General features: G+C 53.6%; 1 protein-coding gene across 4 annotated transcripts in view; it reads right to left on the reverse strand.

Annotated features, from left to right (window-relative positions):
- ROR2 (ROR family WNT receptor 2) overlaps nucleotides 1-18,645 on the reverse strand; it is a 195,767-nt gene extending 177,122 nt beyond the window's left edge. For 2 of the 4 annotated variants that reach the window (XM_086684847.1, XM_086684845.1), the window contains exon 1: nucleotides 18,363-18,645. In XM_086684847.1, coding sequence (XP_086540973.1) covers nucleotides 18,363-18,450 — 88 coding nt within the window. In that variant the 5' untranslated portion in view covers nucleotides 18,451-18,645. Of the gene's footprint in view, nucleotides 1-8,109; nucleotides 9,853-17,320; nucleotides 17,630-18,362 lie in introns of those variants that run through there. The other 2 variants (XM_086684848.1, XM_086684846.1) reach the window with 2 other exon arrangements.
- Between the last annotated feature and the right edge of the window lie 849 nt (nucleotides 18,646-19,494).

Raw genomic sequence — 19,494 nt, forward strand, 5'->3', positions numbered from 1 at the left:
CAGAGCGTGACACGGGGCTCGATCTCACAACCTCAAGATCATGACCTGAGCGGAAATTAAGAGTCAGACACGTGAGCAACTGAGCCACCCAGGAGCCCCAAATTAAAATTTCTTCTTTAAAAAAAAAATTTATTTTCTTAATGTTTATCCATTTCCTGAGAGACAGAAGGTAAGGAGGGGAGCGGCAGAGAGAGGAGGAGACACAGAATCCGAAGCAGGCTCCAGGCACGGAGCCATCAGCACAGAGCCCGACGCGGGGCTCGAACCCACGAGCTGTGAGATCGTGACCTCAGCCGAAGTTGGATGCTTAACCGAGTAAGCCACTCAGGCGCCCCTAGAATTTCTTCTTAAACAACTCTTGAATCACAGAAGAAAAAGAAACTGAGGATTATAGACAACCTGGGAAAGAACAGTAAGGAAAACACTCGTGCACCATGTAACACAATCTAAAACGTGTAGCTACCGCTGTGCTCACGAAGAGACCCTTAAGAACTTGCTAACTAAGGATAAAACTGATCTGAGATTCATTTAGAAAATTACACAAGACTAGCCAAGAACATTCTGGGGGAAATGGGTAAGAGAACAGATTACTCCTAGTAAAATTTATAAAGCTATGGTAACTTAAAAAAAAATGCTATGGTAACTAAAAGTGGGCCAGCCACTGAATAATCCAAAAATAACGCCAAGCTAACAAGGAATTTTTAATACCATAAAAAAAAAAAAAAAAAAAGAGAGAGAGAAAGAAAAAGTCTGCTGTTCCAGTAATTGAAAGCAATACATTATTCAATAAAAGGATTTCAGGGCAATTCATGTCTGAGAATAAAGTTGTATCTGAATTCCATGTGAATGAAAGATTCAACCATAAAGATGAATCATAAAAACTCCTCCAAAAAAGGGTAATTTTAAAAATAACCTTAGAATGGCAAAATTCAAGCTACATGCAAGCAAGCTTCATTTGTTCCTGTAAAACTCTCTGCATGGAAACAAATGTCGTGAGGCAAAGGCAAAGGACAGCCTGAGAAAAAAAAATAGTTTCACATGATCAGGAATGGGGCTAAATATTCTTCGAAGGCGGGGAGGAAACTGAGGACAATGAACAGAAAATTAGTAGAAAAAGTCAACAGTCATCTCCCAGAAAAAGGAAACACAAATGATGTGGAGACACTTAGCGTCGCGGATAATTTAAAAATTACCAATACACAACGTTAACATGCTGTGTCTATTTTTCAGACTTAACTAAGATTAAAATGCCTGACAATTCCCAGTGTTAGGCAGGGCTTGGGAAAACCTGAAGGGCTCACCCTCCCTCCCCCCACCACCCCCACCTCCCCACCCCCCCTCCCCCCACCCCTGCTGGAAGTATAAACAGCTGCCTTCTGGAAGGGCGATTCTGTAAGAGCTATAAAAAATTTAAATATAAATACGCCGGAGGAAAAAAAAATTCACTTCTGGGAACCGACTCTATAGAGACACAAGTGCAAAAAAAATAATAATAATAATAATAAATGTATCTGCAGATGTTCCCCGCAGCCCTAGTTTATGTAACAGCTACCCCTTCTGATGAGAAGGATCCATCCATGAGACCAGTGAAATAAACATGTACCTGTGTCTCCAAATGACAGACCTCGGCAAAGGTCTAGAGAAAGAATGGTACCTGGCACGCACGAATAGGGAAAGATTTATACGGACTATTGTTATTGGAAACAGCAGTTCATTACGTGTGACATAAGCTCACTGTGCATAGAAACACATCGAGAAGACCACAATACGGGGGAAGCTTGAAAACATTAAGCTCAGTGAAAGAAGCCAGATACAAAGGCCACATATTGTAGGATTCTATTTAGATGAAATTTCCAGAAGAGGCAAATCCAGAGAGACAGAAAATAGATTAGCGTTGCCGGAGGCTGGAGAGGGGGATGGGCGGGAAGCGCTGATGCAAAGGGGTCTCCTTTGGGGGCGATGGGAATGTTCTGAACCGGACGGAGGCGGTGAGTGTACCAAATGGCCCTGAATTGTGCACTTTAAAAAGGCTGATTTGGGGGCGGCTGGGTGACTCAGCCGACTTGGGCTCAGGTCATGATCTCCCAGTTTGTGGGTTCGAGCCCCGAGAGGCCGTCTGGGCTGACAGCTCAGAGCACGGAGCTGCTTTGGATTCTGCGTCTCCCTCTGTCTCTGCCCCTCCCCCGCTCGCACTCTGTCTCCCTGTGTGTCTCAAAAGTAAACGTTAAAAAATAAAAATAAAAACAAAAACAAAATAAAATAAAATGGCTGAATTTAGGTCAGGTGAATTTTACCACAATTTTGGAAAGTAAAATGAAGGAGATGGACAGGCAAGCACGTGTGCCCAGAAAATATTTGGAATGAAGCACAGAGACTGTTGGCCACATTTATCTGAGGATCCAGGACTACGGGGGGGGGGGGGGGGGGGGGGGGGGGGAGGGGGGGAGGGGGAGGAAGAGGGGCGTCTCATTTTCCCCAAGCCATCAGCATTTGTTACTAGGGTTTTTGTTTTTGTTTTGTTTTTCTTGACTTTTACCTGGTCAGGTAACACATGCGCTACCCTGATACAAAATCTAAACCTTCCAGAAAGAGCTACATGATGCTCCGGGTGCCGAGAGAGGCCCCTCGAAAGCATCCGCCTGCACAAAAGACAGAAAAATCCTACAGAACTGTTTCGGGAGGGTTTTCACATCGTGATTCTTCGAATAAATACTTGCAGCTGTAAATAGGTGGCTGGGCCCAAGCCAGAGCTTCCTCAACATCATGAGGACCCCCCTCTCCCCCCTCACACACACACACAAACACGTGGCAGGCCCCATTCCAAAGCAGGGGGGGGGGAGACAATTATAAAGAGCATTTTAAACCTCAACCCGGAGCAGATCAACTGGTACCCACACTTGGTTTTCATTCGTCTTGTTTTGTTTTGTTTCGTTTTGTTTTGTGTCAGCTTGACTTCTCGACCCCGTGGTCTAAAATGAGTCAGTCAACTAGAAGAAGCTGGGCTATCTTGTTTCTTTTTTTTAATTACTATTATTTTACAGAGAGAGAGAGAGAGAGAGAGAGAGAGAGAGAGAGAGAAGGGCTCCAAGTTTAGAGTAGCCACACAGAACAGCGGCAAAAGGTAAGTGAATTTTATTTGAACTCTGGAAACCCTCCACTCGGGACAGGGAATGGGGCCGGGCTCTGCCTTGTGAAACCACCGGCTGGCGTTCCTTTTTCCCAAATAAAATGACAAGGACACACTGCATTTCGCAAGCAGTGAAAGGAACGGAGTGTAGGTCAAAGCCATCATCCGAATCTTAGCGATGAAAGAATTACCCGCTTGGGGCGCCGGGGGGCTCAGTGGGTTAAGTGTCGGCTCTTGATTTCAGCTCAGGTCACGATCTCACGTTCGAGGGTTTGAGCCCCACATCGGGCTCTGCGGTGGGTGACAAGTGCGGAACTTGCTTGGGATCCTCTCTCTCTCTTAAAACAAATAAACATTTAAAAAAAGAAAAAATTCCGTGCTTACATTCCTGATGCAATCCGGCTACACTGGGATTATGCATCTCCTTGTGGCATCCGCTCCTTCACAGCCGCCTGGCGCCCGGCTGGAAGGCCCAGCGGCCACTGGGGTGCGTGCGGACACCCCTGCATGTAACCCTCCTCTCTGCGTGGCCCCATGCGCTCCCCACCCTCCAGCCCCCCAAAGAGCCGACCCTGGTGAGCTGGTAGCCGTGCGCACTCGCGTTCTGCCCAGGGTCCCCCCAAAATCTAGAGGGGGCCGCCCCCCCTTGACAGACCGCGAGCCAGCTTTGTAATCAGGGCCTCTTTCCCGCCGGGACTCCCTGCTGCCTTGTGCTTGGGAACAGGACAGAGGGAGGAACAGAGAAGTGCCCCTCTGAGAGCTCCTTCCCTCACCCGCCCTCCCGGGACCCCGAGAGTAGGCACCCCGGAGCCGGGCCAGGGCCCCTGGCCCCTTTCCTCTCCTTCTGGCGCCTTCTGTGGCTCCCCCGCGGGGGCCAGACTTCAAGGAGTCCGATGCCTCCGGCTTCAAAGGCTTCCAGGCCCAGATAAATCACAGGCGCTGATAGCCGAGCGGTCCCAGCGCCCAGGATGTTTGCTTCCAGCGTGTTTGTTTCTGCTGTTACCGGGGCTCCCCCAGGGACACTAATGGCCGGGCGCCTGGCACTTCGAGGGCTCACTGCGGAGGGGAGCGTGCGCAGATGCCTCGCTCTGCTCTGGGAGCCCCCCCTCGAGAGCCAGGCAAGCAGCCGGAGGAAGGTGGGGGGGCGGGGACAAGCACAGAAGGTGGCCACAGCACTGTGGGGGGGGGGGAACAGCACGTGACATGGAGCTCTTCCGGAGGGCGGGCTGTCCTCTGTGCCAAGTGGCTGGCCCCCGTCTGGCCACAGACACCCAGAGGCTCCCTGACGGCAGGCCCTGTCGTGTGGGTGCCCCAACTCCTGACCCCAATACCGACCAGTCCCGGGGTCCCACGGCTCACGGATAGAAGGGGTGTCTGTTAGCAGTGTATGAGTCAGCTTGGGCTGCAGTAACAAATAGCCCCAGCTGGAGAGCTTATCCGATAGACATTTACTGCCTCAAGTCCCAGGGGCTGGCAGGGCTGGGTTTTCTCTTCCTATTTTCCCTGTGTCTTCTCTTCCTATTACCTTCCCTCCGGGTGTCTGTCTCTGAGCCCTAGTTTCCCCTTTTTATAAGGACACCAGTCATACTGGATTAGGACCCACCGTAATGACCTCGTTTTCACATGATCACACCTGCAAAAACCCTCTCTCCAAATAACATCACCTTCTCGAGTCTGGGGGTTAGGATTCTAATGCACCTCTTCGTGGGGGAAACGTAATTCATCCGGTAACAGCACAGTATTCTCTTTGTGAAAAAGCTTTGAGAGGAACAAGCCTCCAGCCTACAGCTAGAAGAATTTTAAACTAGGTTTTGAAAGACGGCTCCAATTGTATTTCCATCTCAGCATCCTTTCCGATTTCCCATTTTCTGCTTTGGTTTCAAAATATCAAGAAAACTCCGGTTCCTGTGGCCATTTTACACAAGGTTCCAGTATTTCAGCGGCTCTGGGGATTCTGGGATTAAAGGGAGCAGGCTGCCCCGGAGGACCCAGAACAAGCCCACCTGGACGCAGCCCCCACTGGAGGGTTTGGGGGACAGCTTTTTTCTTTTTTAAATGTTTATTTATTTTGAGATTGGAAGAGAGAGAGAAAGCAAGCTGAGGGACACACAGAGAGAGAGAGAGAGAGAGAGAGAGAGATGGAGGGAGAGAATCCCAAGCAGGACCCGTGCCGTCAGCACAGAGCCCGACATGGGGCTCGAACCCGCAAACTGTGAGATCATGACCTGAGCCGAAATCAAGAGTCAGACGCTCAACTGACTGAGCCACCCAGGCGCCCCTTGGGGGACAGCTTTAAAAATGATAAATGTTGGGGCGCTTGGGTGTCTCAGTGGGTTGAGCATCCGACTCTTGATTTCAGCTCAGGTCATGATCTCAAGGTTCACGGGATCGAGCCCCGCGTCGGGTCCAGAGCCTGAAGGCTGCTTCGGATTCTGTCTCTTTCTCTCTCCAGCTTGTGCGCGCGTGCGCTCTCTCTCTCTCTCTCTCTCTCTCTCTCAAAATAAATAAACTTAAAAAAAAAGACACGTCGGTATTCCCAACGTTTCGCCATTAGAAATGGGGCAGCAGTGAACAGCCTGCCTCCCAGGCACGCGTGTATTTTTGGGGGGCAAGCCACAGAACCTGTGTGTTTTGAAGGTTAACAGTCCATGTGAACCGCCCTCAAAGTGGCCACTGACACAGCACGGTGCCACGCTGCCCACGTCACCGCTGGCACAGACCTCGTGACCCACCCCAGGCTTCAGCCAGGACGACACCGAGGTCACTGTCCTCTAAGGTGCACTGTGTTCCATCCTAAAGAGACCAAACCCAAACGCCTTCCCTAAGTGTCGGGCCTTGGGCTAGTTCCTGTTCCACACACAGCCTGCTGCCTGCTCCCTTTTCACCACGGCATTTATGTTCTCATCAATCTCATGAGTTACGTGGTCTGGATACAAACCCCCTCATCTGCCCTGTACGTTTTTTGTTTTTGTTTTTTTTTCATTTTTTTTTAACGTTTATTTATTTTTGAGAGAGAGACAGAGCATGAACGGGGGACGGGCAGAGAGAGAGGGAGACACAGAATCGGAAGCAGGCTCCAGGCTCTGAGCCATCAGCCCAGAGCCCGACGCGGGGCTCGAACTCACGGACCGTGAGATCGTGACCTGAGCCGAAGTCGGAAGCTTAACCGACCGAGCCACCCAGGCGCCCCTTCAGTTTATTTATTGTTTTGAGAGAGAGAGAGAGAGACAGAGTGAGTGGGGGAGGGGCAGAGAGCGAGGGAAAGAAAGAATCCCAAGCAGGCTCTGTGCTCAAACAGGAGCCATGCCAAGCAGGCTCGGTGGGGCTCGGACTCACAAACCGCGAGACCGTGACCTGAGCCGAAACCAAGAGTCAGACGCGTAACCGACTGAGCCCCCCCAGGCGCCCCTGCCCTGTTTGTTGTAAACGTGTTCTCTCCATCCCGCAGTCTGGATTTTAGAGCGGGCGTCAAATCCTCTGCAGCAGGAAACACAAGACTTGAGTCTTTTTCTGCACTGTTGCTGAAAAGAATGGGGAGGGGCCAGTGCAGCCCTGAAAGCTATAACGCCCCCCTCCTCCCTGTCTTTCTACACCTTGATAACCTCTGCCTGATGAGGCAGGTCCTCTGAGACGGGCGAAGAAATGCCCACCACACGGATTCCCCCCAGAGGTGCCAAGGAGCACCGATCCAAGAGACACCCGGAACGAAGGATCAGACCAACTCGATGGGGCCTTCCTGGGGCCCTCCGCACACCTCTGCCCCAGGACCCAAATCTGCGGGGCCCCTCTCCACAGAGTGCCCACAGCCTGGGAACCACAGAACAGCACCTAGACCTGCTGGAATTCAGAGCCACAGCCCCCCCGGGAACCCCGGGAACCCCAGGTCGGGCCGAAGGCCACTCTGGATGGTGAACAGCAAAGTTAACCAGCACCCGGACCCGGCTATGAACACAGCAAGCATCAAAGGCTATTTTCCAGGGAGCTGGGAAAACAGGGCAGGGCCCAGGTCTCAGATAACGCTTGCCTGTGATAACAGTATTGAGACTATGTGGGAAACAGTTCTTACCATTCATGCCGAAGTATTTACAGGTAAAAAAATGAAGGCTGTCCGGGACCCATTAAGAGGGCCAGGGGAAATGAAACAAAATTAACAGAACGTGTGACTGTTGAGGCTGCATGAAAAATATATAGGCGTTCGCTGTAGTAGTCTAATTGCACGGATGTTTGAAGTTTTCTAGAATTAAAAAGGCGAAGGAAGGGGCGCCTGGGTGGCTCAGTCGGTGAAGCGTCCGACTTCGGCTCAGGTCATGATCTCACGGTCCGTGGGTTCGAGCCCCGTGTTGGGCTCTGTGTTGATAGCGTGGAGCCTGGAGCCTGCTTGGGATTCTGGGTCTCCCCCTCTCTCTGCCCCTCCCCTGCTGGCACTCTGTCTCTGTCTCAAAAATAAATAAACTTAAAAAAAAAAAAAACTGAGGGAAAACACGTTAGAAGTTCTGGCAATCCAGAAACAAGGCTAAGACTTGGCGATTTTCAATCTAGTCGAAGAAACGGGGTCAAAAACATGTGAGTCCCACCCCTCCCCAGCCCTGTGTGAGGTCTGACACCATTTCCAATAAAACACAACCGATCGTGTCTTTCTTCTAAGAGACACTGGCTGCCGTCTCACGTGTGTATCACTGGAGTGTATCACTGGACCCGTTCAGTTCTCTATTTGGAAACTGTTTCAAAATTTCCAGAAATGTTGCGAGATTCACGCACAAAGCTCCCCCCCCCCCCACGCTGGTGACCAGATCCATTTCACCCAAGTGTCCATTATCCTCTGCACACACGGTGTTTTTATTCCGACTGTGGACACCACGTCGTTTATCCCGGAACACACAGCATACGCTTCCCGAAAGCCCGCACGTCGTTCCCTTCCATAACCTCCATACAATGAACAAACTCAGGAAAGTGAACTTTGACAACACTTTTGAATAACTTACCCCACGTTCCAACGACAGCCACGTCGGCGTGTTTTTGCTGTAGCACGGACCCGTATGGACTCACACTCTGCATTCGCTGTCCCTTCCTGGAGTCTCCTTCAAGCTGGACCCGTCCCGCAGCCGTTTTCGTCCTTCACGACACTGACCTTTTCTACGCAAAGCCAAGTCTTTCATAAAGTGCCCCTCCAGCCGGGCTTGCTGGTTTGCATCACCATCAAACTCAGCTTTTTCAACCCCGAGCTCAGATGCAACCCCAGGGATGCCCTTCGCAGAAGGGTGATGTCTCTCTGCCCGCCCTGGTGGCGTGAGCCTTGATCACCCAGTCGGGGTGACATCCCATGTCTCCGGTCTTGTCACTAACTGTCCCCTTGCAAGTGAGGGCTCTGGGGGGAAATAACTTTTCCCCACGAACATTTCCTGCTCCCCACGAAGCATGGCTTCTTTTATAAAACGTTTTCTTAAATGTTCATTTATTTTATGGGAGGAGGAGGGGCAGAGAGAGAGGGAGACACAGAACCCGAAGCGGGCTCCAGGCTCCGAGCTGTCAGCACAGAGCCCGACGTGGGGCTCGAACCCACGAACTGCGAGATCGTGACCTGAGCCTGAGTCGGACGCTTAACGGCCTGAGCCACCCAGACGCCCCACGCATGGCCTCTTTTAATTAGATTCAGCACTCATTGAGGACTCTTGGCCAAACCCATCTCTACAATTACTGTGGCCAAGAGTGATTCTTCCTACTCACCGCACACGTATGAGTTGGCATTTTGCTGTAAGGAAGTGCCCTCTCTTCCCCCATCCCTTCCATTTATTTATGTAACACAGTGGGTTAAATAGTGTCCCCAAAATTCACATCCTCCTGGAACTTCAAATGTGACCCTATCGAGAAGCAGTCTTTGCAGAAGTAACGACTGCCGGATCCTGAGACAAAATCATCCTGGATTTAAAGCAGGCCTAAACCCAACGACAGGTGTCCTCACAGGAAGAGGAAGGGACACACACAGTCACAAAGGAAAGGCGGCCACGTGAAAGTGGAAAAAAGAGCAAGCTGATGGGGCCACGAGACAAGGGGCCCCGGGAGCCACCGGGAGCTAGAAGAGACAAAACAGGATCCTCCTTCAGAGACTCCCGAGGGAGGCAGGCCTGCTGACCTTGACCTCTTCATTTTCTATGGACATCTCCATCTTCTAAGTCACCTTGTTTGTGCTCCTCTGTCAGGAGGCCCCGGGGCCCTAACACTCGTATTCAGTTGCTTATTTACTTACCATCGGCGTTGAATCACAGATTGCTATTTTGTTCCATGGAACATCCACCTTCGTTTGAGGCTTAACTTTGTTCCAGATTTGACCACCTGTACTCCTTCGAGTTGGCACCTGCATGTTTCGTATGTCCCCATTATGTCTGATTGCTTACTTTGTATCGCGAGAACTCGCTCTGCGCTCCCGGCTTATCTTGTATTTCTCCCCATCCTGGCCCCACTGGAATCAGTCATTTCTCCAAAGTATTCCTAGTTCCTTCAATGTGCAACAGAATCTAGCAACCAAGACCCGCACAAGAAGAGTGCTCATTGCTAATGAGGTGCCAGGACATAACTATTACCTATAGAAAAATACATGTTTTACTAGTTAGGATTTCATAATCTTAACACTCACTATTTTGTGTGTGTGCCGTGGGGGAGGGTTGTTGTGTCTGTGAATACACGAAATCGTGACTTATACCAGTTTCTCCAATTCCAATCCAACCCCTCTGGGTTCTTCCTTGTCTCCCTCCCTTCCTCCCTCCCTCCCTTCCTTATTTGCCTGCCCCTCCTTCCACAGTAGGAACCTTGCCTACAATACTATCAACACATTTCGGACAAGGATGTCTGATTTCATACACAGTTCACACAAAACAGTTTTAGATTAGATAGATTAGATCTCACTGTGAAAAATGAACCTAAGAATGCATGATTTGTTTCCATTTGTTTTGTCTGTTTTTAATCTACACGGAGGATACATAGAGTACTGGGACCACAGTCACCTGATCTAGGTCTCCCGGCTCCTTATTAGTGTAGTTACGTTGTTCATTTGCAATATACTTGGGTTTATTTACTTGGTTACATTCAGTTTTAGTTTCCTGCCATCTTTAGTGATTTAGTTTTATTTCTTGAACATTAGTATATTAACATGTTCCAAAGTCAAAACTACACAAAAATATATGGGAATAAACTAGGTAGAGAAAGAAACTACCGTGGGGGCTCCTGGGCGGCTCAGTCAGTTGAGCATCAGACTCTTGGTTTTGGTTCAGGTCATGATGAAAATACGTAAAAATCCTAATATCATACTGAACAGTGAAAAACAGAAAACTTTTGCTCTAAGATCAGGAACGAAACAAGAGTGTCTGATTTCACCACTTCTATTAAACACAGTATTGGAAGTTCTAGATCAAGCAATTAAGCAAAAACAAAAAAAAAAAAAAGAAATAAAAGCATCCAAAATTGGAAAGAAGTAAACTTATCTCTGTTCACAAATGGCATGACTTTGCTTACAGATCCAGAAAAAATCTACTTGAGCAATTAAATGAATTCAGCAAACTCACAGGACACAAAATTAACAGGGAAAGATCGCTTGCATTTCTACACAGTAACTAAGAACAATCTTTAAAGGAAATTAAGAAAATATTTCCATGCACCACAGCATCAAAATGAATAAAATACTTGGAAACATACCTAACCAAGAGTTGTACACTGAGGGGCACCTGGCTGGCTCAGTGGAGCGTGGGATTCTTCATCTTGGGGTTGCAAGTTCGAGCCCCACGTTGGGTACAGAAACTACTTAAAAATAAACTCTAAAAAAAAACGACTTGTTCACTGAAAACTACAAAACATTACTGAGAGAAATTAAAGAAGATCTAAATAAATGGAAAGACATCCCTTGTTTGTGGATTCAAAGACTTGTCAAGATGTCCAGGGTGCCCCAGGGTGCCCAGGGTGGCTCAGTTGGTTGGCCATCTGACTCTTGGTTTTGGCTCAGGTCACGATCTCAGGGTCGTTGGATCGAACCCCATGTCGAGCTCCTCGCTGGAGGTGCAGAGCCCGCTTGGGATTCTCTCTCCCTCTTTCTCTGTCCCTCCCCCACTCATGCAAGCCCTCTCCCTTTCTCTCTCTCTCTCTCTCTGTCTCAACAACTAAAAACAATTATGGAATTTTCAAAAAATTCAGCCTTAAAAAGACATGAGGTACTGAAACATGATGCTACAATGTGAATGAACTTTGAAAGCCCTACACAAAGTGAAAGAAACCCATTACAAAAAGACAGAGCGTATAATCCCATTTACTTGAGGTCCCTACAGTAGTGACCTTCAGAGAGACAGAAAGTGTAATGGTGGGCGCCGGGGGCTGGAAGAAGGGGGAGTCAGGAGTCAGTGTTTAATGGGGACCGTTTCAGTTTGGGGAGAGGAAAAGTTCTGGAGATGGACAGTGGGGATGGGGACACAACAGCATGAATGTGCTTCCTGCCACCAAACTACACCATTACGAGTGGTTAAAAGGCTCTACTTTCTGCTTATTTTATATTAATTAAAAAAAAAAAAAAGATCTTGGCCACCTGGGTGGCTCAGTGTCCAACTTCGGCTTAGGTCGTGATCTCGCGGTTCAGGAGTTCAAGCCCCGTGTCGGGCTCTGTGCTGACAGCTTGGAGTCTGGGTCCTTTCTGGTTGTTTGTTTGTTTGTTTGTTTGTAAAACCAAGCAGATGTACAACTAGCCAGAGCCTGTACCCCGCACACTCGTTACACAGAGCACCCCCCCCCCTTGTCACCGGCTCCTCCTGTAGACTTATCGCGCTCAATTTTTCACTGTTGCACACTGCTCTGGAGTGTGCAACGTATCCAATGTTACACCCAGACTATGATATGGTGACGGAGGTCATTTCAGTATGTAGAAGAAAACCCCCATTTCCAACGGTCACTCCCAAGTGTTCTGCAGGAGTCTGCTGTCCGAGAAAACACAGCACAGCATCCCGTGGGAGGGCTACGGGGTCGATTCCGCACCACGTGTGACCCGGGGGCTGTGCCCGAAAGCTTTCTGCAGCCTGCAGCCCCCTCTCCCTCCCCACGCCCCTCAGGCCACCCATCCGTGGGCTGCTCACGTTCCAGATGGAGCTCGAGCGTCCACACCGAACTCCTCCTCGCCGTACCCCAAATCCCACTCATTCTCTTGTCCGATGCCCGTTGTCTGCCCGGAACCAAAATGCTGAGTGCAACCCTCCTCCAGACCCCTAAGGGACGACTGGACTTTTCTTCTGCCTCAGTTTCCCCCCAGGAAGCTCCTTACCCAGAGAAAAGTACCAGAGAAAGAACCTTTCCTGGAAGTCTCCCAAAGACTCCAACGCCAAGCACCTCGAGTTTTTTTCCTTAAGTTTATTTATTTTTGAGAGAGAAGGCGAGCATGCTGGAACAGGGGAGAGGCAGAGAGAGAGAGAGAGAGAGAGAGAGAGAGAGAGAGAGAGACAGAATCCGAAGCAGGCTCCAGGCTCCGAGCTGTCAGCACAAAGCCTGTCGCGGGGCTCGAACCCACGAACCGGGAGATCCTGACCCGAGCCGAAGTCGGACACTTCACCGACTGAGCCACCCAGGCGCCCCTAACCCCTCGAGTTTTCATGCACCTCCTTTCTTGGGTGCAAACACGACCCCCTCAACCCCCCCAGCGGCTGCCAAATTACCCCTAAGACCCGGCTGCAGCATCCCACCCCTTGCCCCACTCACCCCCCCCCCAACGTCCTGAACACGTCTGTGAGCGGAGATCCTCACGCTTGACCCCGTGTGATTTCCCCTGCTGCGTGGACGGCACTCTGGCTGCTCCCTCCTGCTGCGGGGCACAGGGCCGGCCCCCCAGGGCTGCCGTGGGGTCTGGGGTAAGAGAGACCTCCGCCAGGGCTGCCCGCTTTTGGGGGTGACCACACGTCTTCTGCTCCCTTCGGGGGGTCCCTTTGCCAAATCTCGCCGATTCGGTCAGTCTGGACTCTGAGGTTCCCCCCCCCTCCCTCGTCCTGCCCCCTACAAGTGGCCCTCCCTGTGGGAGACCGCTTCTGCACCTCCCGGTGTGCCAGGCATGGTGCAAGGGGTGGGGGCGACCAGGTAGGCGGGAAGGCGTCCTCGGCCCTTCCCCCGTGCGCTTGCGCAGAGGAATCTGCACCGTGCAGGCTCGCTCCTCCAGGCGACACGCGTTTCTCTTCTCTTCGAGATCTCCCACTGCAAGATCGATCCCACACTCGGCCTGATTGAACAGTCGTCGCCGCCCCCGTCCTCTGTGCTCTTCGTGGCACGGAAACTGCGGCGCCACCCCTCCCCAACACACACACACACACACACACACGCGCGCGCACGGTGCACACACGCGCTCACGTAATTCTGTCTAGCCGGTGCCCTGGGAGGCTCCCTGCCTTGGTCCTCACCCACCCGCTGGGCGCCCTCGGGGCAGGAGGGCACAGAGCAGGGCCCATCCAGTCCCAGTCTGCCCTACCGACCCCCCACGGCCAACAAGCAAAATGTAAGCAAACACGGGGGAAGCCGCTCCTTGCTCTGGGCTCTCCCACAGGCTCCTGGAGCACGTGACAAACACACAGCCCTGGACAAAGAGGAGGGAGGGACAGCCCCTCGGGCCGTGGCCGACACAGCTTCCCGCGGTGATGAAAATGTCCTGTGGGCGCCGGCCCGGGAAATGCAGCCAGTGCGGTGAGGAACGGAGTCTTTCGCTTCACTGTGACCGCAACAGCTCCACGGACCCCGTGGACGGACCCCGTGGCTCCTGTCCCGCACAGCTCCCGTCTGCGGTGAGGGTTTCCGATAGTTAACCGCGCGGTGCCCCACCCAGCCGTCCAGGAGGGCGCGGGGCCATGGAAACCAGGAGGCTGGGAGCTCTGGGGACCTGGGGAAAACCCTCCCCCACTCCCCCAGGACTTGAAGAAGCCGCCACATTCTCCCCAGATAACATCTCAAAAGTGACAGAGTACCTCCCGGGGCTTACTCCGACAATTAAAGACACACACACCAGCTCCCACTGGAACCTGAGACTTTCTGGAGGACAAGCCACTTAGCCTAATTAGGCTAAATTTTTCTGTAATTATTTCCTTCCCTTTGGCTTTTGATTTTTTTTGAGGGGGGGGGGGTTCTTTCCCAGATAGAACTCAAAAAAAAAAAGAGAGAGAGAGAGATTCCCAAAATGGGGCAAACCACACACCAACACAATTCCCTAATTTTGGAAGCTTTCAGAAAATTCCCAGCATTGTTCGACAATTCCTTGGCCACCCCGTTCATAGGATTTTGAAACAGATCCCACCCCAGATATGATTTATGACCATCTTTCCAACCTGGCGAGCTCCCCCACAAAAACAAATACATACAGACTCAAAAGAGGCCGGTACAGAACCCCCGCTGGTTGTGGCCCTAATTAAGCGGCAGGAGCGCCTGTGGCTACAGGATTTTCACTTGCAAACTCGGGAAGCCCTCCCTACACATCAAACTCCCTGCAGCAAACAGCACAGAACCAAAGCACCCAAAGGGTCGCCGCAAAGCGATGTTTTCGACAACCGTCCTTTTGACCCCAATCGTCCTCTCGTGAAATTGCTACTGGCCATGCAAAATCCAGACTCACCCAGCAACGTTCCTCCGTAAAGCAAAGCCCCCCTTTGCTTTGAAAGCTTTCGTGCATGACATTCACGGAGGTCACCTGGCAGTCACCACAGGGTCCCCCAAGAAGGAAGTATCTTAATGACAGCCTTCTTTACCAGAATGGAGTCACAGCCGTGAAGAAGCCCCCCCTGCCCCCTGTAGGGCACAGCAGGGGAAACTGGAAGCTTCCCTTCCCAGCCCTTTGCCACATGGTGACCGCATGGCAGGGGGGTGGGGGCGGGGCGGACACCTTGGGATCTGCTTTCAGGTTCCCAAGGAATGGACCAAATAAACACCAAAAGGCCTCTGACATCAACGAAAGCTTCAGAAGATGGTTATAAACCCTGGGTGGGGAGAACACTCACAGCCCGCTCTTTCCCTGGACTCCAACTTGGAATTACAGAATTAGCACTCTCCCAGGGAAACAAGATACAGAGTATACAAATTTCCTGTGCTTCATCAGACTGGCCAGGCTTCTGCAGATCAGGGAAACCAAGCCCTTCACACCCAGCTGCCATTGCAATGATAATAACTTTCCACCTCCTGCCCTCCCCAGGAATGCATTTGAAAGACCAGCCACCTCTCCAGCTGATAACTGGCCTCAGAAATCCCCCCGCAGAGCATTCATCTTCCCTACCTGTCAGAAGGCCTGTGGCCCCACCACATTTCTATCCCACTGATGGCTCCGGAAAAGATTCCAAAGGAAAAAGTCGTGTCAAACCCAGGCTCTGCCAGGCTTAAACGTCTGAGGTTAAACCAAGACTAACCCTTCAACGGGAAGCGAGTAATTCACTGCAAATCACTCCATCAGAGGAGAGTAACATACAAACACCAAGGAAGGCTGTGCTTTGACCGAAAACGGGAAAAAGGGTTAACAATAAAGACAGAAAGGGTTTTCACACTGCCTCCTCAATCTGCAAATCACTGTCCCCCAAAACTATCCCAGTAAGCACGTTTTTAAACCCGGGGGGGGGGGTTTGTTTGTTTTTTGGTTTTTGTTTTTGAACCCAAAACACTAGGCGCAAAATTCTGGTCCGTTTTCTAACTGTGACTTACTTTACTAATTGAAAGTTCAGCCTCGTGGACTGGAGCCCCCGTGGGCACCCAACGCCATTTCTGGGAACACTTCAGGACAACAGCTTACAGCGGGACGCCCCTCAGGATCGGTGGTGTCGCGGGTCTCAGGGTAGCCCGGGTAGCCTTCAGGATTTAGCAGACACCAGGGTTAAACTCACATTCAATATCGAAACATTTCAAATGTGTGCGTCTTTGCTCAGTACTCAGCCATAATAAGAAAAACATGTTGCCTTACTATATACAGGAAAACTTTTCTTTTTCCAAAGTCTTCTTAATCAAGATGTGTTCACTTGCTTACTTCCAAACGGACTGCTATCATTTATTACGACCATCTCTCCAGGGATCCCATCTCTCCGGGGATCCGAGGCCAGAAATCAACGCTGCGCTATCAAAATGGGGGAAAGGAGCGCCCCCAAACTGTCCCTCCCAGTCGATCCTACCTAGGCGGGGTGCACAGTCCATCAGGTGTTTGTCTCCTTAGGAAACAGAGCCTTCTAGAAAAACGCAGACGAAGAACTTCTAAATCCTCCCACAATAACCTTTCCAAGTTTCTCCATAGTAACATGATTTGTGTATAAAATACACCCAAATTACAAGGATTCCTCTTCATAGCAGAAAAGACTCCAAACACCCAAATCTCCTGTAATCACTAAAGTGCATTCATATTTGGAGTACCAATGGTCATATTTGAATCCCAGGAGAAGGAGGGGGAGGAACAGCTTTCCTACTCCCTCCCTGTACAGAGATTACTAGTTCCCTGGAAGAAGAAAGTTACCTCCACACAGGGTTCAAAAGTTAAGCAGAATGACACAGGACTGCTTTCTTCCTCAGAGACGGTCTGAAAGTCGACTGGAAAGGGCAGCAATGTTTAAACTACTGCGCTAAAAAAACGCGAGCAACTTTCCTGTTGTCGTTCCAAGAGCCGATCTGAGCAACAGACGGGTCACCCTCCCTCGAAGCTCCCAGCTCCCACGCCACCCCACCCCACCCTCCGCACAGGCCGCAGCCACAGGTCGGCCCAGCGGAGTCGTGCAGGACAAGTGACTGACCCCCGCGCGCCCACCGCGCCAGCGCTGCGCCACCGCGCGTCCAGGCTCGGCTTTAAGCCCCTCCCGCCCCCCTCCCAACAGCGCAGCAAACGGGTCGCCCGACTCTTAAAGGGGAGGGGGACTCCTGCGGGGAGGAGGGCTGCAGAAATCCACAGGGATGTTGTGCGAATCGCCCAGACCGACTTCGAATGTACTTTACTCACCACCGCAGCGTGCACCCGGGGCGGTTTATGCTTTGAGGGACAGCGACGGAATGCAAACCCCCTGCCCAAATCCAGTAACCAGAAATGTCTGACGTAATCAGCATCTGCTTAAACCCAGACGACCCCCAGAAAGGCTGCCCAGCATTGCCGGTTCTGCAGACAGGTCCCCGGAGCGGGCAGCTGGCAGCAAGACGCGGGAAGAGCTGAGCCCCCTTGCGCGACAGTCCCTTAGCTCTCACCTGCCCGCAGGAATACGCGGAGTGGTGCACGGTGCAAGAGGCGGGCGACTCCGAATCCCTCTTACGAGTAAGGGAGCGGCTCACACATTTCTGGGGCTGGAAGCGAACCTCCTCGGCCTCCAAGCCTCCCGCCAGGAGGCACCGCCGCCCTCCCCCACCCCGGCAGGGTGCCCGGAATTCGGCCGCCGCGCGCAGGCCGGAGGTGCCGGGGGGTCCGGACGGCGTGGGCGAGCGCCGCCTCCTTGGGCTCCCCGGGGAGGGTGCCCCCCGGCTCCCTCCGCACCGCGGCAGTTCCTACGCGCCCCGGGGCCCGCGCAGACAAGCCCGCGCAGCGCCCCCCCCACCCCTCCGGGGGCAACGTGTGCCCCTCCAGGAAAACGCCACCAGGAACCTGGGCCCGACCCTCCAGCCGCGTGCCTGGTCCCGGCTCTCGGGGCGCCGCCCCAGCAGCCGAAAGGCCGCCCGGCGACCCCCGACCCCAAGCAGGAAACGCCACTCGGCTACCTCCCGGGAGCCGAGGAGGGGGGTTTCGGGGCCAACAAAAGGGAAGCCAAAGTCCTCTTCGACCGGGCGGCGGGGTCGGGAGCCCCCTCCCCCGGGCCCCGCCCGATCGCGGCGCCGGCCCCGCTTGGGGGGCTCGGGCTCAGAGGGGGAGCGGGGGCCGGGGAGCCCTGCAGGGGAAACCCGGGAGGGCCAGGTCCGAGACGAGATCCTGAGAACCAGAGACAGGTCTGCGGACCCAGGCCCGGGCCGCACTCACACTCACGACCCTCGCAGACCCCCGGCCGGGGGCTTCCCCGCCGGCACCGCCTGCCCGCGCGCCCGGCCTCTGGAAACACTTAGCCGTCCCCTGAGCGCGCCTCCCTGGAAGCAGCCCCCGGCGGCGGGGCGCGGGGCCGAGGCGGGCCGGGCGCGGAGGGACCCTAGGCGGCGCCCCTGGCTCGGGAGGGCGGCCCGGGGCGGCACAGGCTCGGAGGCACAGACCCGAGCTCCCGAGCACCGAGGGGACGCGCCGGGGCGGGCGCGGGGCGGCGGGTCCTACCTGAGGTCCGGGGCACGCAGAGCAGGAGCGCGGCGGCCACCCAGACGGCTGGGGCGCACAGTGGCGGCAGCGCGGAGCCCCGGGCCATGCCGCGGGCCGAGGGGGCCGGGGCGCGGGGGGCCGGCGGGGCGCGGGGGTGCCGGGCGCCACCACCCCTGTGGGCCGCGCGTCCGCTGCCCTTCCTCCCGGGCGCGGCGCGAGTCGGTCCCTTTCGAGGAACTCCTCGTCTTTCTCACGTCCCGGCCCGAGTGCGCCTCTCGGCTCCCGGCGCGGCGCGGGCTGGCTGCGAGGCTCCGGGGCGCGGGCTGGGCGTCCCGCCGGCCGCCGGGACGAGCGCGGGGGGCGGACCGCGGGCGCGCAGGAGGCAGGGTCCCCGGCTCGCCCGCCCCGATGGGCAGAGCAGGGCCGGCGCCGGCGCCCCCTGCCGGAGGGACGCGCCCGCGGCGGGCGGGGCGCGCGGGAAACTGGGGGCCGGCACCAGGGGCCGCCGCTCCGTCCCGGGGCTGGCCTCCCGCGCGCGCCTTCGGGACGCTCGGACGCCAAGGTGCGCCCCGGGGGCGCCCCACCGGCCCGGGCCGCGGCAGCCGTCGCCGCAGAGGCGCCCCGGGCAGCTGGCATCTAGCTTCAGGGGGCGGGGCCCCCGGGGGCCTGGTCACAAATCAGTAACTCGGGACCACACTGCTCCCCGCCAGGCCCACCGGGGCAGATACGACAGCCACCCGGTCCCAGAAACCAGCCGCGCGGGAGGAAGAGAGGCGAGTGCATGCAGAAGCGACACGTTCCACGAAAGGAACGGGCCAGGCCGCGTCCCCGCCGGCGCCTCCCGCTGCGCGGTGGGGCGACCGCGTCTCTCCAAAACGCTCAGAAACCCGGCGGCGGTAGAGCTGCGTAGAGGCAGCGCGATGCTATCTGAAGCCACCGTGGCTGTTGGTTTACTGTTAAAAGCAAATTGTGTAATTTTACCCATTAAAGGCAGAACACTATTTGTTCTCTGCAGAGCCCCAGAACATGCAGAAGTAATTTGCTTCACTTGTAAAAGACATTTTGAATGCAATTCAAATAGCATATTTTCTTGCTTATTCTTGGTTTTGCCTAACACATGCCAAGCAAGGTCTGGAATTGGAAAGCCTGA

Source organism: Puma concolor, chromosome D4, assembly GCF_028749965.1.
Source record: "Puma concolor isolate L17-30 chromosome D4, mPumCon1.1.hap2, whole genome shotgun sequence".
Classification (NCBI taxonomy): Eukaryota; Metazoa; Chordata; class Mammalia; order Carnivora; family Felidae; genus Puma; species Puma concolor.